This window comes from Amblyraja radiata, chromosome 5 (assembly GCF_010909765.2).
Source record: "Amblyraja radiata isolate CabotCenter1 chromosome 5, sAmbRad1.1.pri, whole genome shotgun sequence".
Classification (NCBI taxonomy): domain Eukaryota; kingdom Metazoa; phylum Chordata; class Chondrichthyes; order Rajiformes; family Rajidae; genus Amblyraja; species Amblyraja radiata.
Genome location: NC_045960.1, coordinates 63,587,673 through 63,614,261, shown reverse-complemented (window position 1 = coordinate 63,614,261; position 26,589 = coordinate 63,587,673). Strand labels below are relative to the sequence as shown.

At 41.4% G+C, this 26,589-nt stretch overlaps 1 protein-coding gene across 4 annotated transcripts in view; it reads right to left on the bottom strand.

The window, feature by feature from the left end:
• Positions 1 to 26,589, bottom strand: part of cad (carbamoyl-phosphate synthetase 2, aspartate transcarbamylase, and dihydroorotase) — a 93,552-nt gene that overhangs the window by 36,983 nt on the left and 29,980 nt on the right. For all 4 annotated transcript variants that reach the window (XM_033021385.1, XM_033021384.1, XM_033021386.1 and 1 more), the window contains exons 11-29: positions 23,116 to 23,349; positions 22,582 to 22,803; positions 22,291 to 22,479; positions 21,917 to 22,041; positions 16,688 to 16,821; positions 14,667 to 14,779; positions 13,679 to 13,923; positions 12,936 to 13,182; positions 12,109 to 12,207; positions 10,099 to 10,323; positions 9,364 to 9,546; positions 7,927 to 8,145; positions 7,100 to 7,267; positions 6,188 to 6,370; positions 3,996 to 4,100; positions 3,076 to 3,321; positions 2,875 to 2,956; positions 2,528 to 2,694; positions 1,995 to 2,159 (exon numbers count right to left, since the gene is read on the bottom strand). In XM_033021385.1, the coding sequence (XP_032877276.1) occupies positions 1,995 to 2,159; positions 2,528 to 2,694; positions 2,875 to 2,956; positions 3,076 to 3,321; positions 3,996 to 4,100; positions 6,188 to 6,370; positions 7,100 to 7,267; positions 7,927 to 8,145; positions 9,364 to 9,546; positions 10,099 to 10,323; positions 12,109 to 12,207; positions 12,936 to 13,182; positions 13,679 to 13,923; positions 14,667 to 14,779; positions 16,688 to 16,821; positions 21,917 to 22,041; positions 22,291 to 22,479; positions 22,582 to 22,803; positions 23,116 to 23,349 (3,351 nt within the window). The remainder of the gene's footprint in view (positions 1 to 1,994; positions 2,160 to 2,527; positions 2,695 to 2,874; positions 2,957 to 3,075; positions 3,322 to 3,995; positions 4,101 to 6,187; positions 6,371 to 7,099; positions 7,268 to 7,926; positions 8,146 to 9,363; positions 9,547 to 10,098; positions 10,324 to 12,108; positions 12,208 to 12,935; positions 13,183 to 13,678; positions 13,924 to 14,666; positions 14,780 to 16,687; positions 16,822 to 21,916; positions 22,042 to 22,290; positions 22,480 to 22,581; positions 22,804 to 23,115; positions 23,350 to 26,589) is intronic.

Below are 26,589 nucleotides of genomic sequence, written 5' to 3'. Positions count from 1 at the left end.
GGATCAGTATGCTATTCTATTTGCTCTGGTGAAATGGAAGGGATGCAATCAATGTTAGTCTTACCTCGGAGCGATTAATCAACTTAAGAGTTGTCTGGAACTCTTCATCTCACAAGAACTTTTTTTGTAAAATAGAAAAATAAAATTTGAAAGATGGGAGCAAATGTCTGCTGTCTTTATAACAACAGAGTTAGATAGCGCTCTTAAAGTTAGCGGAGTCAAGGGATATGGGGAGATGGTAGGAAAGGAGTACTGATTGTGGATGATCAGCCATGATCACAGTGAATGGCGGTGCTGGCTCGAAGGGCATAAAGCCTACTCCTGCACCTATTGTTTAAAGTTAAGGAAGGCAGGCTGGAGGCAACTAGAAGTCTTATAATGTGACCAAAAGTTGAATTCACCACAAGGATAATGGTATAGCACTAAACAAGGGATCCACTAACAAGTTCAAAATTCCAGGGCTAATAGTGAAGTCGCGTCAGTCTCCAAATAGCAAGTTACTGCATTGTACTATTTAAACAACAATGTACCCTCCTCCAATTCCTCTGGAATATTAATCAAAGGTCGTGAACCATGTAGAAATGGTAACAAAACAAATCAATGTTTTACATTGATGCAATCTACAGTGCACTCCATAATGTTTGGGACAAAGAGCCATCATTTATTTATTTGCCTCTGTACTCTACAATTTGCGATTTGTAATATAAATAAATCACATGTGGTTAAAGTGCACATTGTCAGATTTTAATAAAGGCCATTTTTATACATTTTGGTTTCACCATGTAGAAATTACAGCAGTGTTTATACATAGTCCCCCCCCCCCCCCCCCATTTCAGGGCACCATACTGTTTGGGACGCAGCAATGTCATGTAAATGAAAGTAGTCATGTTTACTATTTTGTTGCATATCCTTTGCATGCAATGACTGCTTGAAGTTTGTGATTCATGGACATCACCAGTTGCTGAGGTGGTGCTTTGGATCTTGGGCAGTTCCTTCTCTCCTACATACTTTGCTCTTAAGTTGCCATCACTCTGATATGTTAATATTCGTTTCATCTGTCCACAAGACCTTTTTCCAGAACTGTGGTTGCTCTTTTAAGTACTTCTTGGCAAACTGTAACCCAGCCATCCTATTTTTGCAGCTAACCAGTGGTTTGCATCTTGCAGTGTAGCCTCTGTATTTCTGTTCATGAAGTCTTCTGCGGACAGTGGTCAGACAAATCCACACCTGACTCCTGAAGAGTATTTCTGATCTGACGGACGGGTGTTTGGGTTTTTTTCTTTATTATAGAGAATTCTTGTCATCAGCCGTGGAGGTCTTCCTTGGCCTGCCAGTCCCTTTGCAATTAGTAAACCCGCCAGTGCTATTTTTCTTCTTAATGATGTTCCAAACAGTTGATTTTAGTAAGCCTAAGGTTTGGCTGATGTCTCTAACCGTTTTATTCTTGTTTCTCAGTCTCATAATTGCTTCTTTGACTTTCATTGGCACAACTTTGGTCCTCATGTTGATAAACAGTAATAAAAGTTTCCAAAGGTGATGGAAAGACTGGAGGAAAGACTAAACACTGAGAGGTCTCTTGTACCTGCATTAAGGAGGCAATTAAACACACCTGAGCAATTACAAACACCTGTGAAGCCATGTGTCCCAAACATCATGGTGCCCTGAAATAGAGGGACTATGGATAAACACAGCTGTAATTTCCACATGGTGAAACCAAAATGTATAAAAATACTCTTAAATATAATCTGACGATGTGCACTTTAACCACATGTGATTTTTTTTCTATTACAAATTTCAAATTGTGGAGTACAGACACAAATAAATAAATGTTTGTTCTTTGTCCCAAACATTATGGAGGACACTGTGTCTTTCATTAATGTATTCATGCTTAATCTGAAAATGGAAGCTACTCCATTACATTGAGCTCTATTTAAATAATAAAAAAATAACAAAATCTAAATCTTACAAAACTGAAAATTTAAAATCTACTATACCTCCATCCACAAGGATACATTATCCATTTTCAGTGTTGAATAAGTGTCATTTAAGTACATCTTCAAACCAGCAGCAGAATTGCTTATCAATGGTAAAACATCAGCATTGTCGTGAGATGCTCCCAGAAACAATGCAAAATCACACCGAGCACCAGCAGTTGCTAACTGGGGGGGGGGGGGGGGGGGGGGGGGGAACATATTTTCAAAGTTATCCGTGATCTACAACCTTTACATTAACAAAACTAAATGTAAATTTTAACTAGTTTAAAATGATTCTCTGTCACAAGACTTAGGGCATTAATTATACTTTAATTTTAATTTTGCTCAAAATGGACGATTTAAGAATTATTTTGGTACAACTTGAAACCTCAATCAATTGCACAAAAACAAAAATGGACTGATAATTAAATGTCATCAATACATCAGAAGCAGAGCGTCTTCAATATTTGCCCTTAAATGTGCCTGAATCGTTCAAAAAGATACTCAATAGTCATGAACCAGTGCTAAAAATAAAAATTCCAAGTGCCAATTACCTTCTGCACAAGTGCAAATGAGTTCAGGTCTACAACTGGCGGGTTTGTGTTGGGCATAGCACACACCATGGTAATCCCTCCCGCCAAAGCTGCAGAAGTGCCAGAATCAAAATCCTCTTTGTGTGTCCCACCAGGCTCCCGGAGATGTACATGGACATCTATCAAACCTTAAAGTGCAAAACACATTTACTTTTAAAGTCACAAAGTATGTTGTCTGGTTTCACTATTTCACAAATCCAGGTTCTCAAATACCAATTACTAACCAAAATTAAAATCTCTTGAGACAATGTCCAGAAGTCAGATACTAATCGAAAAGAGTAAAAAATAAAACTTATAATTGGCATTACCTGGTAAGCGAATTAATTTATGAGATGTCATGGAATCTATATGGGTCTTTACTGGAGGAGTAGTACCTACCAGTCGCAAAGCCTAGAGAGAAAGTGAAGACATATTTCAAAGAGTTTGCACACCTTTTGATCAACGAAGCTTAAGGATATATGGGGGGGGGAAAATAATTTTCAATGGTCAAAATATTTTTTTAAACTTGCCTCAACAAACAGTTTGGTGCATTTGATGTCAGTAATTAATGGAACAGAACAATCTATGGCTAATCGCCTGGTGCGATACCCCTTGGTTACAAATGAAGAAAGACGTCTTCCACCAGAGTTCCTCATGGAGAGATTTATAACCAAGTCAAAGTGATTTTCTTCCAAGTAGTTCACAATACTTCTGTGCTTTTCTTTCAAAGGACAACCATTATCACAGTCTTCAAATGGCCATTCCACTGCCTTAATCTGCAAATAATTCCAAGGTCAAAAGACAATTACTCTCACAATATCCTCAAGCACCGGTTGAGTTAATAAAGGCATTCAAGGATAATTTTAACACTAAGGTGAGAATTCAGGAATATTTTCTTCTGCCTGTTGCAAGTAATATTTCTGAAATTTCACTAATAAGTCCAAAGCAAATTCGTGATGGAGATTCCTCTGTGGCACAAAATTGTCCAATAATTTGCATCTTAAAGGCATCTCTTCCTGGGTGGAGATACAAATACATTATTGGGGTCACATGCTGCTTTTTACCTGGGAATACTATTTAACAACTAGGTGATAAAATACATACCAGCTATGAAAAAATAAATCATAAAGATACAGAGGTTATTGGCAGAGAGAGATAAATAGTTTATTTACATCCATCAGCATTGCCAAGTTATGCCAGACTTCACTCTATTGCCAACTTCAATCAAGACAATAGCATAATTAGAATAGATTGCACCATGAACTACAAATTTCCCCCCCCAAAGTAGTTATTAGTTACACCGTTGATTCTTCTGATGAATTTTACCCAAGGGATTAATTTATCTAATTTCAAATATTTTATTAAATGGCTCATTCGAAACTACAGATGCAATCATGTACAGTGAAAATATTCGCTTTCTTTTAAATACATGCATGTACACATTCATTACCTTAATGCCATGCTCAGTGTAAAAATCTGCTGTTCCCAAACTTGCATATAGACTGTACCCAAGTTGCTCCAAAGACTGGACTGTGGATAGCAGCTCACTCTTATTCTAGAAAATTCAGGGGAAAAAAATCAAATATTTAAAGTACAAATTCTGTTGTGCAAAATTCAAGCACAGTGCAATCAGATAGAATAATTAAATTTGGAACTAAAAAACATAGGGAAGGCTCATTACCCAAAAGGTTTAAATGAAAAAAAAGACAAAACAAGTGCTTATTATAGATAAATGTCATTTATCAAAAGTGTGCAAGTAACAAGAAAGTTTAATAACCTCAGATTGTCAAAGTGCCAACAACCAAAAAAATGTTTTGAAATGTGATCATATAGAACCTGCAAGTGTTAATTTTGGTAACGTCTCACAAATAACGTCTCACACGTCTAGCTTGTACACGCTAGAATTTAGAAGATTGAGGGGGGATCTTATCGAAACTTACAAAATTCTTAAGGGGTTGGACAGGCTAGATGCAGGAAGATTATTCCCGATGTTGGGGAAGTCCAGAACTAGGGGTCACAGTTTAAGGATAAGAGGGAAGTCTTTTAGGACCGAGATGAGAAAATCATTTTTTACACAGAGAGTGGTGAATCTGTGGAATTCTCTGCCACAGAAGGTAGTTGAGGCCAGTTCATTGGCTATATTTAAGAGGGAGTTAGATGTGGCCCTTGTGGATAAAGGTATCAGGGGGTATGGAGAGAAGGCAGGGATGGGATACTGAGTTGGATGATCAGCCATGATCATATCGAATGGCGGTGCAGGCTCGAAGGACCGAATGGCCTACTCCTGCACCTATTTTCTATGTTTCTAAATAGTTGCTGGATAATTAATTATTTTAGTAACATAAGAGACTGGAGATGTTGGAGCCTGGAACAAAACTGGGGCAGGTCAATCAACATCTGTGGAGGGAAAGGGATGGTTGATTCTTTGGGTCAGGAGCTTGCATCAGGACTATTTTGGTGATCCTGGATGAGAGGCTGATATCTACCAAGATACACCTCCTGCTCTCCTTTACAATGAATGTTCACTTCAAAGGGTACACAATGCTGATTCAACACAACAAACAATGTGTCACCCTTTTGATATGCCTAGATTAGATATCTAGAGCAGTACAAGAACCCAACTTGAGGCTGGAGTCCCACCAATCACCAAAGCTGGACAAAATGCTGGAGACACACAGCGGGTTAGGCAGCAACTACCGAGCAAAGGAAATAGGCAACGTTTCGGGTCAAAACCCTTCTTCAGTCTGAAGAAGGGTTTCGACCTGAAATGTTGCCTATTTCCTTTGCTGCATAGATGCTGCCTCAGCATCCAGCATCTGCAGTTCCTTCTTAAACAATCACCAAAGTTGAATCTTTTCTTAATGTACGTTATCTTATTTCTGCCACTCATATTCTCATTATCAAATGTATATGAGAAACAAAGTGGACAGGAATTACAGGGACCTAGATGCTGAACCCATGGGATTCAAATGGCTTTAGTGCTGCCATAGAGGGAGTACAGAGAAGGTTCACCAGACTGATTCCTGGGATGTCAGGACTTTCATATGAAGAAAGACTGGATAGACTCGGCTTGTACTCGCTAGAATTTAGAAGATTGAGGGAGGATCTTATAGAAACTTACAACATTTTTAAGGGGTTGGACAGGCTAGTTGCAGGAAGTTTGTTCCCGGTGTTGGGGAAGTCCAGAACAAGGGGTCACAGTTTAAGGATAAGGGGGAAATCTTTTAGGACCGAGATGAGAAAAACATTTTTCACACAGAGAGTGGTGAATCTCTGGAATTCCCTGCCACAGAAGGTAGTTGAGGCCAGTTCATTGGCTATATTTAAAAGGGAGTTAGATGTGGCTCTTGTGGCTAAAGGGATCAGGGGGTATGGAGAGAAGGCAGGTACAGGATACTGAGTTGGATGAACAGCCATGATCATATTGAATGGCGGTGCAGGCTCGAAGAAGGGCCGAATGGCCTACTCCTGCACCTATTTTTCTATGTTTCTCCTGTTGTAAGCTCTTTTACACAACCCATCCTCTCACTTCCAAGATATGTTAGTCGTTTTCAAAACCAAGGAACACCAGTGCAACTTTACCATTTGCGATTCAAGATCAAGCTATTACATTTGCCAATAGTACTTTGAAATTGTATTTACCTTGTAGCTGCCGATTGAAAGCAATATATTCTTTTTTGGTATTTTGAAGCCAGTGCTCAACATGGCCTTGAGATAAGCCTCATAGCGATTTTCTCCAAAGCAGGCCACTTCTCCAGTACTTGTCATCTCTACACCCAGTACCACATCTGCCCCAGCAAGGCGTGAAAATGAAAACTGAGGCACCTACAACAAGATCACAGAGCAAAATAAAACTTTACCACAGCAAGATTAACAGTTCATTAAAAAAATCTCACGAACACAACCATTCAAAAAGTAACATCCTACGTTAACAAATGGACTGTTTCTCAACACTATTATTCACTGATTATTCATTTAATGAAAGCTGGACAAACAGTGCATTAGACAATAAGGATCACGTTACCTTTCATTAGGTCTGATAAGAACCCATGATTTTAGATTGCTTCTCTCTCTACAGTTGCTTCCCCTTTTTTACTGACACACTTTTTACTTATTCTGTTTTTATTTCAGATTTCTCCAAAGTACAACATTTTCCCTTTGATTAGTTTAAATATCTAGCCAATTTTTCCATTATCATTACGACAAAAGTTCTTGATTGTCTCATGACATTCCTAACTTCAAAGGCTGAATCAAACGATATTCTCAACACTAGTGCCCAGCAAGGATTAGTTCTAAACAAGAGGTACACAAAAATGCTGGAGAAACTCAGCGGGTGCAGCAGCATCTATGGAGCGAAGGAAATAGGCAACGTTTCGGGCCGAAACCCTTCTTCAGAGTTCTAAACAAGGCAACTCTTTTGTAGATCAAATGTCTATTAGCTACCGTCCACTATTAAATTGTTTTTAAAAAAATGGCAAAACTGCACTGAAACACAATCAGCATAGGAACAATATTACTATTCTCTAATTCAATCATCTATCAAGATCAGCTTACCTTTACACCTACAATTCCTGTACCAGTCATTAATCCTACAGGCTCAACTTCTTCACCCATGATGACTTGTGTAGCCAAAGCTATCATATCCACCCCAAGTGTCTTTGACACAAATGGAAAGGAACGAGAAACTCTCACATTACATTCGATCACCTTGAGCTGATCATCCTGTGGAAATAAAAGACATACTTAATGATTGGCCATAAATCAGAATAGGGACCCATGTTACCAAATCAGCAGATTCTGAACCAATGAGTTGAACGTGTAATGTTCTGGACAAATATTCCATATTCTTTTGAATTCTAGTCTTCAGAAGTGGTTGAACGCAGCACCTAAAGAGAGATGTAAAGCTGATCCCTTCAGGAAATATGGCCATGGCTCAAAAATAAGGTGCAATCACTGAAATGGAATTATACTACAGGCCTCTCAATAGCCAGCAGTTGAGGAACAAATATATGGACAGGTTCGAGAAAGAAAGTAAAAGGTTGTAGAAGGTGACTAACTTTCCCAATATTGACTGGAACTTCCTCAGTGCAAAAAGCTTCGACAGAGCAGAAATTGTTAGATGCATCAAAGAGGGTATTTTGAAATTGTATGTGGCTAGTTCAACTCAAGGACTATAGTGGAGCTTGCATTGGGAAACGAGTCTGACCAGTAGATTGGCGTTTCAGTGGAAAAATATTTTGGGAACAGTGATCACAATTCCATAAGTTTTAAGATTGTTATGAATAAGGATAAGTCTGGAGCTTGGAGTTCAGGTCGTTCCATAATAGAGCGATTCAATTCAAACATACCACAATTAGTAACTATTTAAATGACGATCTGACCTTTGCAATAAGCTGAAGATTGAAAGGTCCAGTTGCTTGCAGCTCCTGTCCAATTGCACAAACAATCGCTTTGATTCTTTCTGTTGTTTTCTGGTTTAGGTCCTGTGGTGGAGTTACCAATGTAGCATCTCCGGAGTGAACTCCTGCGTTTTCTACATGCTCGGAAATAGCCACTGCTATCACAACTCCATCACAGGCCACAGCATCCACATCAATCTCCTGCATAAGATACAAGATTACAACAGATATCTGCAAGAGTTATCTAAACTCCATTTCACATTGAGATACAAAAGACGGTAGATACTGCAATTAAAAATAAATAAATAAACAGCTGGAAGAACTTATGCATCAAGCAATATCTGTGGAGCAATGGGATGGTCGACATTTCAAGTCAAGATGCTGCTACTGGATTGAGGGTGTAGAGGGGAGATAGAAGTGTGTAGAAGGGGGCAAAGGTCATTAGGGGATTGAAGGGAATGGGGTGGCATTAAGAGACAGTAGCTGGGAGACAATAGGATTAGGGATGGATGAAGAAGCAATGGAACCAAGTGGGGAAAGGGAGAGGAAAGATGAACCAATGGAGAAGACACCTTGGTAGATAGGTAAAACTCTTATCCCTCCCCTGCCTGGCATTACCTAACAGCCAATGTCACACCATTCCTCCTGGTTCCATCTGTTCATCTTCCCACCTCCCCATATCTGGTACCACTTACACTCCTCCCTCACGCTTCTATATCCTGACTACATTCTCTCTATACTCTCATTTGCCTTGACGGATGCTGCTCGAATTGCTGAGTTACTCTGCCTGTTTATTTTGTTTTAAACATTGAAACTGAATATAATTAAACAATGAAAGAAAAAATACAGTAAGCACAGAGCTTCATTACACCAGCTTTTATACCATAAACAAAATAAATTCCCGTGATTCCCCTAACACGCGTAGCTTAAAGCTTATATTTAACATTAGATCTCGAGTTCTAAAATGTTTCAAAATGCAAAATTCCAAGTAAAAATCAGGTTAATTCAATCAAAATCCAAATACCCAACTCAAACAGTTGACTAATGCAGATACTGTACAAGTATATTATGCTCTCAAAGCAAACTTTGGGAGCCATTAGCTAATACGAGCACTACTATTCTTCTAATGGAAATTACAACTTTTAAAACTAAAGATTTCTGTAACTATTATTGTTGATTTTATAGAGATTTTGTTGCATGTGCAAAATTAATGAATAGTGATAAGTATTATCCAAAACAAAGACGGGGTTTCTGATAGACAAAATACAAATAGGTAAACATGGTTGGGGGCAGGAGGGGGGCGGAGATTGTACTGCAAGTATAATGAATGAAGACAATAAATCAGAATAAGTCACAAAGTACCAGCAATACATTTAAAGTGTACAGTAATCTACAGTCAGAAGAAAATTTCTTTTTAACCTTGGCTTCTTGAATGAATTTGGAAATGACAACAGGGTGCTCCCTTGAAACAGCCACTGCACTGGTGAGGAACTTCTCCAGGTCGCTGTCAGTAAAGGCCACATTCATAGCAACCCCACTCAGCACATACGAAGGGCGGACGAGACATGGATATCCGACTTTTGAGCAAAACTCCTTGGAAGACTAAAAAGATATACATTTTAAGGTTTGCTATTTAACTTTACTGGTTACAAAAAAAACAATAACTCTTCAAATATCTCAGTTGTCGTGAATATACGTGTACACTTTGGCCTCCTGTATATCAGTGAGACGAAGCATAGACTCGACGACCGCTTTGCCGAACACCTGCTCTCGGTCTGCCAAGGCCTGCAGGGTCTCCTGGTTGCTATGCATTTTAATCATCTTCCCATTCCCATAATGACCTTTCCATCCGTAGCCTCTTCCGTTGATAGTGAGGCCACATGCAAACTGGAGAAACAAAATCTCATATTTCACATATGGCAGCTTCCAACTCTCTCTTTTCATCTCTGGCCTTTCATCTCCAACCACCTGCCCAGCAAATAACCCTCCTCACCTGTGTCAGCTTATTACGTGCCGGTCTTTTTGCTGCCCCTCCTCTCTTCCAGCTACTCTAGAATTGTGTCTTCTTTTGTAAACCAGCAACTGCACTCGTACATTTCTACACTCGCAGTTTGTCAGGTTTCATCTCTTGCAATGACCAGATTGTGCACAGACCTCTGTATCTGACAATTCTTTCCAGCGTGGTTGGCTAATGCCAATTGTATCCAGCATTCGGGAGAACTTGAAGCGATTTTCAGCTGTATCAATAGATTCTGGTGACGTGCCCAGGATTCGGCACTGCTGGCGGTGTAGATCCATGGCAATGTTGTTTGGCAACTGCCCACCCATTGATAAGATTATACCCTCCGGATTTTCCAGCTCATAAATATCCATTACTACCTGAAAGATATCAATAGAAAATAATATAAATATTTTTACAAAATTGCCATTTCCTCATGTTGCCTTTTACGTGGATAACCCCTTGCCAAAGACCTTCTGATATAACCCGATGAATGGATGGCTGAATTATGTCATTGATAACATGATACATTGCACAAAGCTATTGCCAAGAATTACAAGACAAATAGTAAACTGTCATGGTTAAGTTCCCCAACCACATGAAAAAATGGGTATAGAAACGTAGAAAATAGGTGCAGGAGGCGGGCATTTGGCCCTTCGAGCCTGCACTGCCATTCATTGTGATCGTGGCTGATCATCGACAATCAGAAACCTGTGCATGCCTTCTCCCCATATCCCTTGATTCCACTAGCCCCATGAGCTCTAACTAACTCTCTTTTAAATTCATCCAGTGAATTGGCCTCTACTGCCTTCTGTGGCAGAGAAGTCCACAAATTCACAACACTCTGGGTGAAAAAGTTTTCTCTCTCAGTTTTAAATGGCCTCCTTTATTCTTAGACTGTGGCCCCTGGTTCTGGACTCCCCCAACATTGGGACCATTTTTCCTGCATCTAGCTTGTCCAGTCCTTTTATTTAATTTTATACATTTCTACAAGATCCCCTCTCATCCTAAATTCCTGTGAATACAAGCCCAGTTTTTCTCAATTTTTCCTCATATGACAGTCCCGCCATCCCGGGATTAACCTCGTGAACCTACACCGCACTGCCTCAATAGCTAGGATGTCCTTCCTCAAATTAGTCCAAAACTGCACACAATACTCCAGATGTGGTCTCACCAGGGCCCTGTACAACTGCAGAAGGACCGCTACTCCTATACTCAAATCGTCTTGTTATGAAGGCCATTAGCTTTCTTCGCTGCCTGCTGTACCTGCATGTTTACTTTCAGTGACTGGTGTACATGGACAACCAGGTCAAGTCAAGAGAGTTTATTGTCATGTGTCCCTGATAGGACAATGAAATTCTTGCTTTGCTTCAGCACAACAGAACATAGTAGGCATTGACTCCAAAACAGATCAGTGTGTCCATATACCATTATATACGTAAATACACAGGAAGAGGCAGGAAGAAGCAGCACCGCTCATTGCACTTCCCTTTTTTCCTAATCTGACACCATTGAGATAATAATCTGCCTCCTTGTTCGTGCCACCAAAGTGGATAGCCTCTCATTTATCTCCTAAACAAATGTAGGAGAGAAAACGAAAATCAAGATTTTCTATTTCAAACATGGTATTACTGAATCCATCTCCTGCAGCTCCGTAGCTAACAAGGTGAGACGACTCAAGTTAAGAGACAAGGGCTGGAAACAAAGATCTTTGTTCTGCATGGCTCTGTGCAACTTAACTAGTTCCATCTCACATCATATATGTTGGAATGAGTTTTGCACTTTTAGTATAGCAATTTACGATAGAAGAACATGGTGGAAAAAACAATTTCTATCATAGAATTTTATCATATCCATCAGTTATAAAGAGACAGGAAACATTTGCAGCATGAAACACGAAACAAAACAGACATAATCTAAGATCTTAAAATACTGTATGATCACCCATTTTATACGTTACTAAAAGTGCTATGACAAAAATGTAATCTCTCACAAACCCAAATGTTACTTATTACAATGAACCGGATTTGCAAAAAATAGTTAAATTATTAGCCAATAAAATCTTGAATAATTTCTTCCAAATACATTCACACTATTACCATAACTGTAACAAAGGGAACACGACCAGAATTACAGAGAATCTACTACTTTGAAAAGTAGCTTACCTCAAAAGATATTTCATCAAAATAAAGTCGATCGCACATATCATAATCCGTACTGACTGTTTCAGGATTATAATTCACCATTATTGTTTTGTATCCCATCTGTACAGAATGAAGCATAGTTTAAAGGCATTTCAAGAAACCTGAACTCCAATAAAATACATCTGCTGTTTCATCAAATCCCGAATGTGAGATGAGAGTTGGTGGAAAATATTAACGCTAGAATTTTTATGCTCGTGGAAGAGTTAGTGCAAACTCGATTTTAATTCCTAAATATTATTCTGGGATGGTAAATAGAGGACGGAAAAGTTAAACTGTATGCTGAAAATCCCCCATCTGATTACCTGCTGCTCTCATGAGGGAGAATACTAAAATCAGTAGGTGCTCACCTCCAGCTCTCAAGAACAGCTTAAGTTACCCATCAACTTTAAAATGAAAATAGACAAAAAAAAAGCGAGCGTAACTCAGTGGGACAGGCAGCATCACTGGAGAGAAGGAATGGGTGACTTTTTGGGGTTGAGACCCTTCTTCAGACTGGAAGACCCTTCTTCAGACCGCAGTCTGAAGAAGGGTCTCGACACGAAACGTCACCCATTCCTTTTCTCCAGAGATGCTGCCTGTCCCGCTGAGATGCCTCCGTTTTTTGTGTCTATCTTTGGTTTAAATCAGCATCTGCAGTTCCTTCTTACAACTTTAAAATGAAAGATTTCTTAAAAATGTGGCAGTGCGTTTATTGCAAAATATCTGAAACCCGATGAACTGAAGCTACATTTCCCTTTTAGTTTCTTTAAAATATTAAGAAAGCCAATAAAGCAATTTTGAAGGCTAACCTTGCGTAACTGCGTGATACATCCAACAGCACACCAATCGAACTCGACACTGCTTCCTATTCTGTATACGCCAGATCCAATCACCATCACGTGAGGTTTGGTAAAGTCGAGGTCATGTTCTTCACCATTATATGTCAAATAGAGATAGTTGGTTTGAGCAGGCCATTCAGCTGCTACTGTATCAATCTGCTTCACCACAGGAAAGATTTGCCACTCCTGTCTCAATCGTCTTACTGCCAGCTCAGTACTAAAGAGAGACAATCAAGGCGCAAGGACGCATTTGAACATGTCGTTCATCAAGAACAAAATAATGTTTCACGTGTTCAGCATCCTGACAAAGATAATATGCATATCTAAATTTTTGATTTTTCTTTCAAACTAGTCATTTTATCGGACTATGTTTGGTCAAGGCAATACCAATCTATAATATCAGTTTTAGCCAAAAGCAACCTGCAGGTCTTGCAGTATAGGCTAAGCTACTGAAAAGCAGACTCTAGCACAAAAAAAATGGGGTCATTCAAATGTTACAGCAACATCCAGCTTCGATTTTCCTAGTATTATCAGAGAAATTTACAACACATCATGCAAATTTCCTTAGCATCATGTAATCAAGAACAAGATCTAATTCACGATTTACTTACTAAAATTAGTGTGCGGTGAAAATGACATATGAACAATCGCTACGTAATCAAGGGTTTTAAAATCTGCTTTATAAACTCAATGCAAATTGATCAGTAACTGACCTCTGAATGGCCATTGCAATCTGCTTGTCGGAGAAACCAAGACGCTTCGCTTTCAGAAGATCATGACGAAGCATTTCATCCTTGGTGTACAACTCAAGCTTCTTTGAGTATTCCACAATATTCTTCATCTTATGAAGAAACCACTTGTCAATTTTGGTCAATTCATAGAGACGGTCAATTTTGTATCCTGCCTTTAAGGCTGCAGCTAGGACAAAGATTCTCTTATCTGTTGGAGTTTCAAGATCCTATGAGAAAAATCAATAAACAGTAAAGCAATCAATTTGAATTTAAGACTAAAAGTACAAGATCATAGTTGGAGTGCAGTACTTAAAAGTACATATCAAATTAAAACCCAAAGCAACATCCAATTGGAACCTTTCCAATTGGCGCTGAAAATGTAAATGATGATCTAACATGCAAGATAGGTAGATGTTTGAGATAACAACTCCCATTACACTGCAGAATCTTGATTACACTCAACATCACAGTGAAGGCTCAAGAAGATGCAATGGTTCCCCCAGAAACAACAGCGATATTATGTACAAGAATGCAAGAAATGTGATCTATAGGCTATAATGCGTCACCAATTTCCCCTCACATTGAGTGCACCCCACCATTTAACAATGTCATGGCTGATTTGATCTTGGCCACATTTTCATTTTTCTGCCTGCTCCCCACCATTAACCAGTACCCTCAATATCTGTCTTGAACAAATGCAATTACTAAGCTTCCACTGGTCACCAAAGTTTCTCAAACCTATTAAAATAATACATACCCTTCCTCTTAAATTGGTGATCCTTCTCTTTGAAAACTAGTTCTAGATTCCCCAACAGCATTTAGCCATTAATCCTCCTCAGAATATGACATGATTTCAAGTTCAAGACAGTTTTAACTTCTCTTTATTTTACTGCATTTTTTAATTACATGCAGAATAAACATCAAGATTTATTTTCTGGAGGTGGCTGAAATGAAATAGCTTCCAACATACCTCATCAGAAGCCAGCTTCAATGTATGATCAAACCCAACACAGTTTTCATCCACCATTCTCAGTGCTTTCTGGAAAGCTTCTTCAAAATTACGACCAATGGCCATCACCTCGCCTGTTTTGAAACAAGTTTATACAGATAGGATGCTGAGTTTAGACAGTTCTGAAGAAAGTATTAATTGAATTGATATTTTCTTTCACTATTTTCTATCCTTATTATCCTTTATTTGAAAAGGCAGTACAGTGGCACAGCTCCAGCGACTCAAATTCAATCCTGGATCTCTGGTGCTGTTTATGTGGAGTTTGCACATTCTCCCTGTGAGTTTCATCTGGGTGATCCAGTTTCCTTCTACACCAAAACATTCGCTGTTAGGCGATTTGGCAACTGTGAAGAAGCTGCTTTTAGTGTAGGTGGTCAGAGAATCAGGTGGGAGTTAATATACATGAGAGAGTAGGTTACAGGGAAATAACTGGTAAGAGGATTAATGGCATTGCTATGAGAGTCAGCATGGTCTCAATGGGCCAAGTGGCTTGTTCCAGAACTATAAGGAAATGTAAATAGTAGATTAATTAATGTCATAAGTGGAAAAGAATCATTAGTGCAACACTCCAATAAATACATTTAATATTTGTGCAAAAACAATATGAATATATTTTTTAACTTCAAAATTAATATTCATGTTCAGGCCATCTGGCTGCCTTGCACCTTGTGAAGCAAGAGGTTAACCTGCTCTTTGGCTTCCATTAGTGGTCTGTGTCACTTGCTGTGATGTATTAATTTTGACTCTGCTTCCTCTTCTGTTCCCTCAGTAAAAGGAAACTCTATTAATGTAAGCTGTGCCAATTAAAAAAAAGCTGCTGCTAAATTCTCACCTTTTGGCTTCCAAATGTAAAGATTCAATCACTCTGCTGCACCCTATACACAAACCTCTCACAGCAATGGCTAATAGAAAAAGCAGCTTTTAAGCAATTTAAAACTGGAAACTTAGTGGATAGTTTAGCAGGCTTTGTTTTGCAATCGTATTATACTTTCATTACAACAGCAGTTTAAAAAACAATTTAAATGACACAATGCTGGGTGGCAGTGTGCACTGTGAAGAGGATGCGACGAGGATGCAGGGTGACTTGGACAGGTTGGGTGAGTGGGCAGATACATGGCAGATGCAGTTTAATGTGGATAAATGTGAGATTATCCACTTTGGTGGCAAAAACAAGAAGGCAGATTATTATCTAAATTGTGTCAAATTGGGAAAAGGGGAAGTACAACGGGATCTGGGGGAAATTGTTCATCAATCACTGAAAGTAAGCATGTAGGTACAGCAGGCAGTGAAGATGCATATTGACCTTCATAACAAGAGGAATTGAGTATAGGAGCAAAGAGGTCAATCTGCAGTTGTACAGGGCCCTAGTGAGACCACACCTGGAGTGTTGTGTGCAGTTTTGGTGCCCATATTTGAGGAAGGACATTCTTGTCATTGAGGGAGTGCAGGGTAGGTTCACCAGGTTAATTCCCGGGATGGCGGGACTGTCATATGTTGATAGAATGGAGCGGCTGCGCTTGTATACTATGGAATTTAGAAGGATGAGAGGGGATCATATTGAAACATATGATTATTAAGGGTTTGGACACGCTAGAGGCAGGAAACATGTCCCCGATGTTGGGGGAGTCCAGAACCAGGGGCCACAGTTTAAGAATAAGGGGTAGGCCATTTAGAACGGAGACGAGGAAACACTTTTTCTCACAGAGAGTTGTGAGTCTGTGGAATTCTCTGCCTCAGAAGGCTGTGGAGGCCGGTTCTCTGGATGTTTTCAAGAGAGTTAGATAGAGCTCTTAAAGGTAGCGGGGTAAGGGGATATGGGAAGGCACGAACGGGGTACTGATTGTGGATGATCAGCCATGATCACATTGAATGTTGGTGCTGACTCGAAGGGCCGAATGGCCTACTCCTGCACCTATTGTCTATTGTCATCCTCCATCAGCGACAAACACACAATTGTCAAATGCAATTAGTTCAAAACTTACCGACACTCTTCATGGAACTTCCAATTTTTGTGCTTACACGCAAGAACTTGCTGAGATCCCAACGGGGTACCTTTACGACACAGTAATCTAGACTCGGCTCAAAGTTTGCAGTTGTGGAATTTGTCACAGAATTTCTACACAAAACATACACAAGAAAGAATTCAGCAAGCCAAAATGAACAATCTCCTGCCAGATTTAACTTCATTTGACAAATTTATTTTCTATGCCCCAAATCCACCTCTATATTGAGTCATGAACAATTTGTAGAGAATGTTGCAGCATCATGACATGTCCAATGTTTGCTTCAGCATTAGAATAAGTCCAAGCATGTCAGCATTCATTCTTTCCAATGCTGAGATTATTTTAAAGCATGTCAAGTTGTTTTTCCTCGTTCCCTTTTTACAAATACGTATTTTCTACACAGTACAAGGGTATATCATCAGATTTATATTTGAGTGTTGGAGAATGACAAGTGTTCAAAGTCCGATGAAAACTTTGTTTTCACTAATTACCAAATGTACTCAAGTACTCACATCATGGTTGTCAGAGTCATATTGTTAACATTAAACAAAGTTGAGCGTACAACCTGACAACACTAATGGAAATGTAAACTCATAAAATCCCTGTTGTTACACACAATTTCACTCTTACATAGAAACATAGAAAATAGATGCAGGAGTAGGCCATTCAAGCCAGCACCACCATTCAACATGGTCATGGCTGATCATCCAAAATCAGTATCCTGTTCTGGCTTTTTCCCCATATCCCTTGATTCCCTTAGCCCCAAGAGCTAAATCGAACTCTCTCTTGAAAACATCCAGTGAACTAGCCTCCACTGCCTTCTGTGGCAGAGAATTCCACAGATTCACAACTCTGGGTGAAAAAGCTTTTCCTTATCTCAGTCCTAAATGGCTTACCCCTTATTGTTAAAATGTGACCCCTGGTTCTGGACACCCCTTATATCTATCTATATAAATTTATAAAAGTCTCATCTTGTATGTATGTGTGTATGTAAGTGTGTGTCTGTGTATGTCTATCTTCGTCAAAACTTTACAGGGTAACGACGAAAAATTTCCACATTCTTCCACATCCCATTTTTCCCATCCAGGCCATAATCAGGTTCCATTCAGATTTGATGCTATATTTCACGTTATTGATGATTAAAGTTTAAAAAAGCCAACTTTGAAAAAAATAAATGCCTGTGAGTGAGACTTTTCTACCAGCTTCCAGTGATGATGTCACAATGCCATCTCACAGTCGTCCAATCACATTTACACAAGCTGCAGCGAACATTCCAAAAACCGAAAATGACATCACAATGGTTCTCGAGTGATCTCTGTGCTCTCTGCTGCTGATCTCTGTTGTAAGGAGAGGGACGTAGTGGGGGAGATTTAAAAGTTTTAAAGTGACATTTAAAAGTTGCATTTCTTCAAATCTGCCAGCCTAACCCAGCATAGCAAAGTTTAATTATGGCCTTGTCGGTGGCACCTACATCACATTAAATCTTAGTGCAATTGCATGTTTTTAAAGTTTAAAATTACCTGCACAGTGAGTGAGTGGTGGAAACGGGTTGCGTTGGGGGATCGAGTGAGTGGAAACGGGTTACGTTGGGGGAACGGGTGATTGGCTCTGGTGGGGGGATTGCCTGTCTCAGGGGCGTGCACCGACGCCGCATTCGGGGACCCATGTGACGCCATGCCCCCCCCCCCCGCGCTGGGGGACGGGGCCCAACAGGTCTAGTATACTTATAAAACTCTCATCATGTGTGTGTGTGCGTGTTTGTGTGTGCGTTTGTGTGTATTATTATTATTATTATTATGTGTTTTTGTAACTTCGTCAAAACACTACGCGGTAGCGTTGACATTTTTACACAATCTTACTCACATTTTCCCCGTCCACACCATAATCAGGCTCCCTTCAGATTTGATGCTATATTTCACCAGGTATTGATGATTAAAGTTTTTTTTTTTAAACTTTGAGAAGAACTGTGACTCTGCTTTGAGATTTTTCTGAGAGCTTCCAGTGATGACGTCGCAATGGCATCTCTACATATGCTGCCAATTAAGTCACATTGGGATTGCGGCCCTCCTAGCTCTAGCAGGTGCAAAAGCATTTTTCTTAAAGTCACAGTACATTGAATTTTTTTTAAAGTTCAAAATGAGTGAGTATGAATAAGGCCAAATGATGCTGCTGGCTGCCGCCAAGAAGAACATCCCCCGCGGTGTACGTAAAGCCTATGTTCCCTGCTGGGATGACGAATGTGAAGACCTACTTCGTGCCCACACAGAATCACAAACCAGTGAAGACAGGGACAAAGCAGCGAACAACCTAATCTGCAACTAGATGAGAAACGCAGGCAAAGATGGACAGAGACAGTGGAATCAATTGATTTCACACACTCCAGCCGTCAGGCGTGGCAGACCATGAATAAGCTGCTGGGCAGGTGGACAACCCCAGCACAGTGCCCCATCACTGCAAATTCCATCGCGTCGCTACTGTTGAGCAACAGCCGCTTCCCCAACGCAGACAAGGACTTCACCAGAACAACATTGGCGAGAGTCCACGAGCTGCACAGGGCCCCAAGCTGTGACTCCAACCTATCCCACGATTTCACAACACAAGAAATCGAGCAGGCCATCCGACGGCTGAAAACCAGTAAGGCATCAGGCACCGACGGCATCCACCCGGAATACATAAAACACCTGGCTGTGCTCCTTCCTCTCCACGTGTTTCCGCTGCCTGAAGCAGCCAAAGATCTGGCGCCGTGCCAAGGTGATCGCTCTGCCGAAGCCAAACAAGCCTAGCGATGACCCCAAGGGATACCGACCCATCTCACTGCTGTGTGTTCCATACAAGCTCCTGGAACGTCTCCTCCACACACGTCTCAATCCAGTGATCGACCCCCAGCTGCCTAAAGAACAGGCTGGCTTCCAAAGCGGTAGGTCAACGGCGGACCAGGTGATCCTCCTGTGCCAAGACATAGAGGACAGTTTCCAGGCAGGGGAGAAGGCAGGCGCTGTCTTCTTGGACCTCATAGCTGCATATGATACTGTCTGGCTGCGTGGACTACACATGAAGCTTCTGGAAACCATCCCAGACAAGCACATGGTGAGCTTCATCATGGAGATGCTGAGCAACCGCAGCTTCAGGCTACACACCAGCAACGGGCAATGCAGCAGGGTGAGGAAACCTAAGAACGGCGTCCCACAGGGCTCAGTACTGGCACCAATGCTGTTCAACATCTACATCCATGACCTGCCTGCAACCCAGTCAAAGAAGTATGGCTATGCTGATGACCTGGCCATCCTACTCAGTAAGCCATCCTGGGAAGCAGCAGAAGAGGGCCTCTCTGAAGACATGAACATCCTATCTTCATACCTGAGGAACTGGCGCCTCAAGCTCAGCATGGGTAAGACAACATCTTCAATGTTCCACCTCAACAACAGGGAAGCGACCCGCGAGATGAACGTCATGGTGGATAACGCCCGGTTACGGTCCCAGCCCGTCCCCACGTACCTCAGTGTGAAGCTCGACAGAACGTTGTCATTCAAACAACACCTGGAAGGTGCCAAGGCAAAGAAACGCCCGTGTCGCACTGATACACCGCCTAGCCGGCACCACATGGGGAGCCACGACGAAGACACTGCGCATGTCCACAGTGGCCCTGGTGTTCTCAGCCGCCGAGTACTGCGCCCCGGTCTGGTGCCGTAGCCCTCATGCCAAGAAGCTGGATTCTGCCCTCAACAGCGCCTTGCGGACTGTCTCCGAATGCCTACGAGCCACTCCAGTAAACCAGCTGCCCGTCCTTGCTGGCATCGCCCCAGCCAACATCAGACGAGAAGCATCCACGCTGGCCCTCTCTCGAAAGGTGCAGACCAGTGAATCCCACCTCCTCCATCAGATCGTCACAGAGACACCACGACGAGTGCTCCTCAAGTCACGGCAACCCTTTGCCACGCAAGCCCAAGAGCTGCTCTGCACAACACTGCCTGACGATTCTAAGGCCGCCTGGGTCTTAAAGATGAGATAGAGAGAGACCAGCGGAAGTCAGCAGAACCATCTAGGCTACACCATTACATCGATGACCCCATGGACGTCCCTGGCCAGGACCTTCCCCCTGAAAGCAGTGGACAACCCTCAACCGCTTGAGGACAGGCATCGGACGCTATGGAGTAGTGATGAAGAGGTGGGGCCTCGTGGACAGCACCTCCTGCGAGTGTGGGGACCCAACACAGACAGTGGAGCACATAGTCACCAGTTGCCCCAAACACCGGCCACCGAATGGTGAACGAGGTCTGATTGACCTGGACGATGACACGTTGGCCTGGCTCGCCTCAACGGAGCTGCAGGTCTAAAAGACATATGACAGAAGAAGAAGGCCAAATGAGCAGCCCATGCGCAGTTGGGGGCTATGGGTGAGTGGTGCAATATTGCGTTGGGGGAACGGGTTACGTTGGGGCAATGGGTGAGTGGTGGAAACGGGTTATTTTGGGGGAACAGGTAAGTGGTGGATTATTGCGTTGGGAGAAAAAGGGGCCAACAGGTCCCACTTGGTCTATAGAGAGAGCTAGATAGGGCTCTTAAAAAATAGCGGAGTCAGGGGATATGGGGAGAAGGCAGGAACGGGGTACTGATTGGGGATGATCAGCCATGATCACATTGAATGTGATCAAAGAGCCGGATGGCCTACTCCTGCACCTATTGTCTATTTCTATAAGATCCCCTCATCCTTCTAAATTCCAGCGAATACAGGCCCAGTCGACCCATTCTTTCATGATATGTCAGTTCCGCCATCCCGGGAATTAACCTGGTGAACCTACGTTGCACTCCCTCCTCTATAGCAATAATGTCCTTCCTCAAATTAGACCAAAATTGCACACAATACTCCAGATGCGGTCTCACCAGGGCCATGTACAACTGCAGCAGGACCTCCTGGCCCCTAAACTCAAATCCTCTCGGAAAGAAGGCCAACATGCCACCAGCTTTCTTCACTGCCTGCTGTATCTGCAGTGACTGATGTACAAGCACACCCAAGTCTCGTTGCACCTTTTTCTCCTAATCTGACACCATTCAGATAATATTCTGCCTTCCTGTTCTTGCCACCAAAGTGGATAATCTCACATTTATCTACATTATACTGCATCTGCCATGCTTCTGCCCACTCACCCAACCCATCCAAGTCACCCTGCAGCCTCATAGTATCCTCCTCGCAGCTCACACTGGTCTTACCTTAGGACAGGTAACGGAATACCAAGGGCGAGTTTGGCTGCAACATAAGCTAGAGGATAACCAGTTGCCTTACTGGCCAAAGCAGAACTTCTTGAAAGACGTGCATTGACCTCAATGATATAATACTGGAATACATAGAAGGATGAAATAGTAATGTTGACAAACAATTTCAACTAAAATTGACAGTCTAATATACTTAGAAATCGATTATATACATAATCTCAATTAACATTGTCAGATTAAAGACTGAAATTTAGGAATACATTTCTAATTATTCTAATTTCACAGTTTCAAGATAGCCCAAATAAAGTAATAAACTAAAACATTTAAAAAATTTAAATATATATAAAAGCACAATGATCACGCTGAAGTACCTGTTCAGATTCAGGACTCAATGCATACTGAATATTACACTCTCCCACAATGCCCAAATGCCGTATCACTTTTATCGCAGCGGTCCTCAGCATGTGGTATTCCTTATCATTTAGAGTCTGACTTGGTGCAACAACAATCGATTCTCCTGTGTGAATTCCCAGTGGATCCACATTTTCCATGTTGCAAACCTGCAGGTGCACAAAAATCATAGCTCGAGTCAACTCCATACTAAGATAAATTAACTGGTTTCACTAAACGAAGGGAGCAGAAGGATAAGTTATTCCACTTACTGTGACACAATTATCATACGCATCTCTGACCACTTCATATTCTATTTCCTTCCAACCTTTCAGAGACTTATCAATCAGAATCTGAGATGTATGTGCAAATGCTTGTGTCACTATGGTCACCAATTCCTCTTTGTTCTGAGCAAATCCTGAACCCAGTCCACCCAAAGCAAAGGCAGCCCGCACCAAAACAGGGTATCCCAAGCGCTCTGCTGCAGCTCGAGCCTAATAAACAAAGAGGAAGTTAAACTTTACAATAAAATCCATTAATACAAAAAAATACGTACATCAAGCTGCTAGGCAGAATATTTTGTCGCACAATTAATATAAAATTAACAATAACCTTTGACAGTTCAAGGTAACTCATGCAAAGATAAAGAAACATCAATTCATAAAGAAACATGATTCGTAAACTAGATATATCAAAACATTGCATCAACAGATATGATGAAAACACATTTTCAGCAACATACATATCTATTGTTACAAACTTAATGCAATAAATGAAACTGAACAATTAATAGATCAGAGTTTTACCTGATCAAGTGTTAGAGCAGCTTCACCGGGTACAACATCTTCATTAATTTCTGCCATTTTTTCCACAAAGATTTTCCTATCTTCAGTCATCTCAATAGAAGAGACTGGAGTTCCCAAAACTCTGACATTGTATTTTTCCAAAACTCCTCTTTTTTGAAGTTCCACTCCACAGTTTAATGCAGTCTGCCCACCAAACGTTAGGAGGATTCCATCTGGTCGTTCATTCATTATAACCTGGATAGGAAATGCAAAAAAGGCCCAAACACCACATAATTGATATGCAACAAGAATTAATCACATGAATGTTAAACATAGATGTGTTATATAAGCTACTAATTAACTACCCCATGTTCAGCAGCTGCACTTTCTCCTCCAAGAAGAGCACAAGTTCAAATCCTCCTTCAGTATTTGAGCACATAAGCACATCCGACACATCAGTCCAGCATTCAAAAGTAACTAGATTTCAATTGATTCATTAATCACAATCTCATTTACAGGTTCAGATATGCATTAAACATTTCACAGCTAGTGAAGAGCAAGAAACTTCTGAGCCAACCTTGTGCCAATCACCAGCAAAGTATAAGAATTTCACAAACTCTTGCAAACTGTACACAAACTAATTGCCCCTTGCTCCATCAAAACTGCAGTGGTTATACTTTGAAATGATTATATTGCCACAAAGGGATATGAAGAGAATAAATACAGAATTTATTTGCCTTTATATTATCTAATTGCTACAGAATAACGAATATGGGCAGTCAGTTATTGTGCACATATAAAATCACAATTATTTTTCTTTTCCCTTTCAAACTGCAGTTCACCCCAAAGATAGACACAAAATGCTGGAGTAACTCAGCAGGGCAGGCAGCATCTCTGGAGAGAAGGAATGGGTGATGTTTCAGGTTGAGACCCTTCTTCTTTTGTGTAAACCAGCATCTGCAGTCTGAAGTCTGAAAAAAGTCTGAAGGGTCTCGTCCCAAAACGTCACCTATTCCTTTTCTCTAGAGATGCTGCCTGACCCGCTGAGTTAATCCAGCTTTGTGTTTCTGCAGTTCCTTCCTACATATGCAGTTCACTCCACCCTGATCCTCTAACTTGTGGAGACACGTGTAGTGTGCAGAATTTCATTCAGATGCATAATGCAGTTTCCTGAGGATTAAACACGATTTCTGAGAAGGACTGTTTTGAGGGGATCAGCAATAACTTGGCCAATTGGCACAAAATCGCTGTAGTGCAGCCAGCCTTTTCCTCCACAGCATCTATCAAGGGCAATTCTTCTGCATTGCCCAGGTCCAGTCAACAGGATGGGAACTCAATAGCTGCAAGCACAGCAACCAATATAAATCACAGAAATCAGCAACAGGGAAGAAAGTTAAAAAAATATTTGATTTGATTTACTTTGAAAGTTTTAATTGTTTTGGAAAAGAACATCTGTCCATATCTGCAACTGGATCGTCGACTTCCTGACCAACAGCCCCCAGTCAGTGAGGATAAGGGACAAATCATCCTCTACGATAATCCTTAACACTGGTGCACCGTAAGGATTTGTTCTCAGTCAACATATTCAACATATAATCCACCAACATTTTCGCCACCTCCAACGGGATCCCACCACAGGCCACATTTTCCCATCTCCTCCCCTTTCTGCAGAGACAGTTTCTTCCGTGACTCCCTGCTTAATTTGTCCCTTCCCACCCAAACCACCCCCTCCCCTGGTACTTTCCCTGGCAATCGCAAGAAATGCTACACTTATCGCTTTACCTCCCTACTCGACTCCATCCAAGGACCCAAGCCTTCTTTCCTGGTGAGGCAGAGGTTCACCTGCACCTCCTTCAACCTCATCTATTGCATCCGCTGTTCCAGGTTTCAACTTCTATACATCGGTGAGACCAAGCACAGGCTTGAGGATCGCTTCGCCCAACACCTCTGCTCCATTTGCAATAACCTCCCGGTGGCTCAGCACTTCAACTCCCCCTCCCATTCCGAATCCAACCTTTCTGTCCTGGGCCTCCTCCATGGCCAGAGTGAGTCCCACCGCAAATTGGAGGAGCAGCACCTCATTTAACTTGGGTAGATTACACCCAAGCGGTATGAACATTGACTTCTCCAATTTCAGGTAGTCCTTGCTTTCTCCCTCCTTCCCCTCCCATTCCCAGCTCGCCCACAGCCTACTGTCTCTGCCTCTTCCTTTCTTTTTTCCGCCTTCCCCCCCCCCGACATCAGTCCGAAGAAGGGTCTCGACCCGAAACGTCGCCTATTCCTTCGCTCCATAGATGCTGCCGCACCCTCCGAGTTCCTCCAGCTTTTTTGTCAACCTCTCTCTCAAAGTCAGCAAGACAAAGGAGATAGTGATCGACTCCAGGAAGTGAATCGGTACACATGTCCCGATTTGCATTGACGGTGCCGAAGCAGAGGTGATTGAAAACTTCAAATTCCTAGGAGTCAATATCACCAACAACTTCTCCTGGATCACCCATATTGAAGCAACGATTAAGAATGCACACCAACGCCTCTACTTCCTTAGAAGGCTTAGGAAGTTTGGCACGTTCCCTACAACTCTCACCGATTTCTACAAAGTATTTTATCAGGATGCATCACAGCTTGGTTTGGGAACAGCTCCATCCAACTCCACAAGAAATTGCAGCAAATTGTGGATGCAACCTAGACCATCACACAAACCAACCTCCCTTCTATTAACCCCATTTATACCTCACGCTGCCTCAGCAAAGCCAGCAGCATAATCAAGGACGAGTCATACCCTGCTCACTCCCTCTTCCATCAGGCAAAAGGTATAGAACGCACACCTCCAAATTCAGGAACAGTTTCTCCCAGCTGTTATCAGGCAACTGAATCATCCTACCACAACCAGAGAGCAGTGCTGAACTACTATCTACCTCTTTGGTAACCCTAGGACTATCCTTAATTGGAGTTTGCTGGCTTTACATTGCACTAAACGTTATTCCCTTATCGTGTATCTATATACTGCAAATGGCTCGATTGTAATCATGTATTGTCTTTCTGCTGACTGGATAGCACGCAACAAAAGCTGTTCACAGTACCTAGGTACACGTGACAATAAACTAAACGAGGGGATGAGTGAGAAAAGTGCGTTTTACTTTAACATGAATGTATTAATTCTATATTCATTTTGACATTAATTTTTGACAGGTCCTAATCCATTGCGATTGCGTATGAATAACAAAACCACTCACAATTTATTCAATTTAAATAGCAGTAAATGAGGTTGCACTGTGGAAGACGTTGTCCTGGACCATGTTGGAAGAAGCAGGGATGCAGACAACTGGGCAAATTCAGGCTATTGGAAGATTTGCCCCATTGTAGATTTCATCCAATGTCCGTTTCATACAGTATGCATCCCATCCTTTATTCATGTCTATACCAATCCTTGTACTTTCCTATTCTGCATGCACAATACTAATGTAACAAGTAATAATCCCAACAACTAATTGCTCT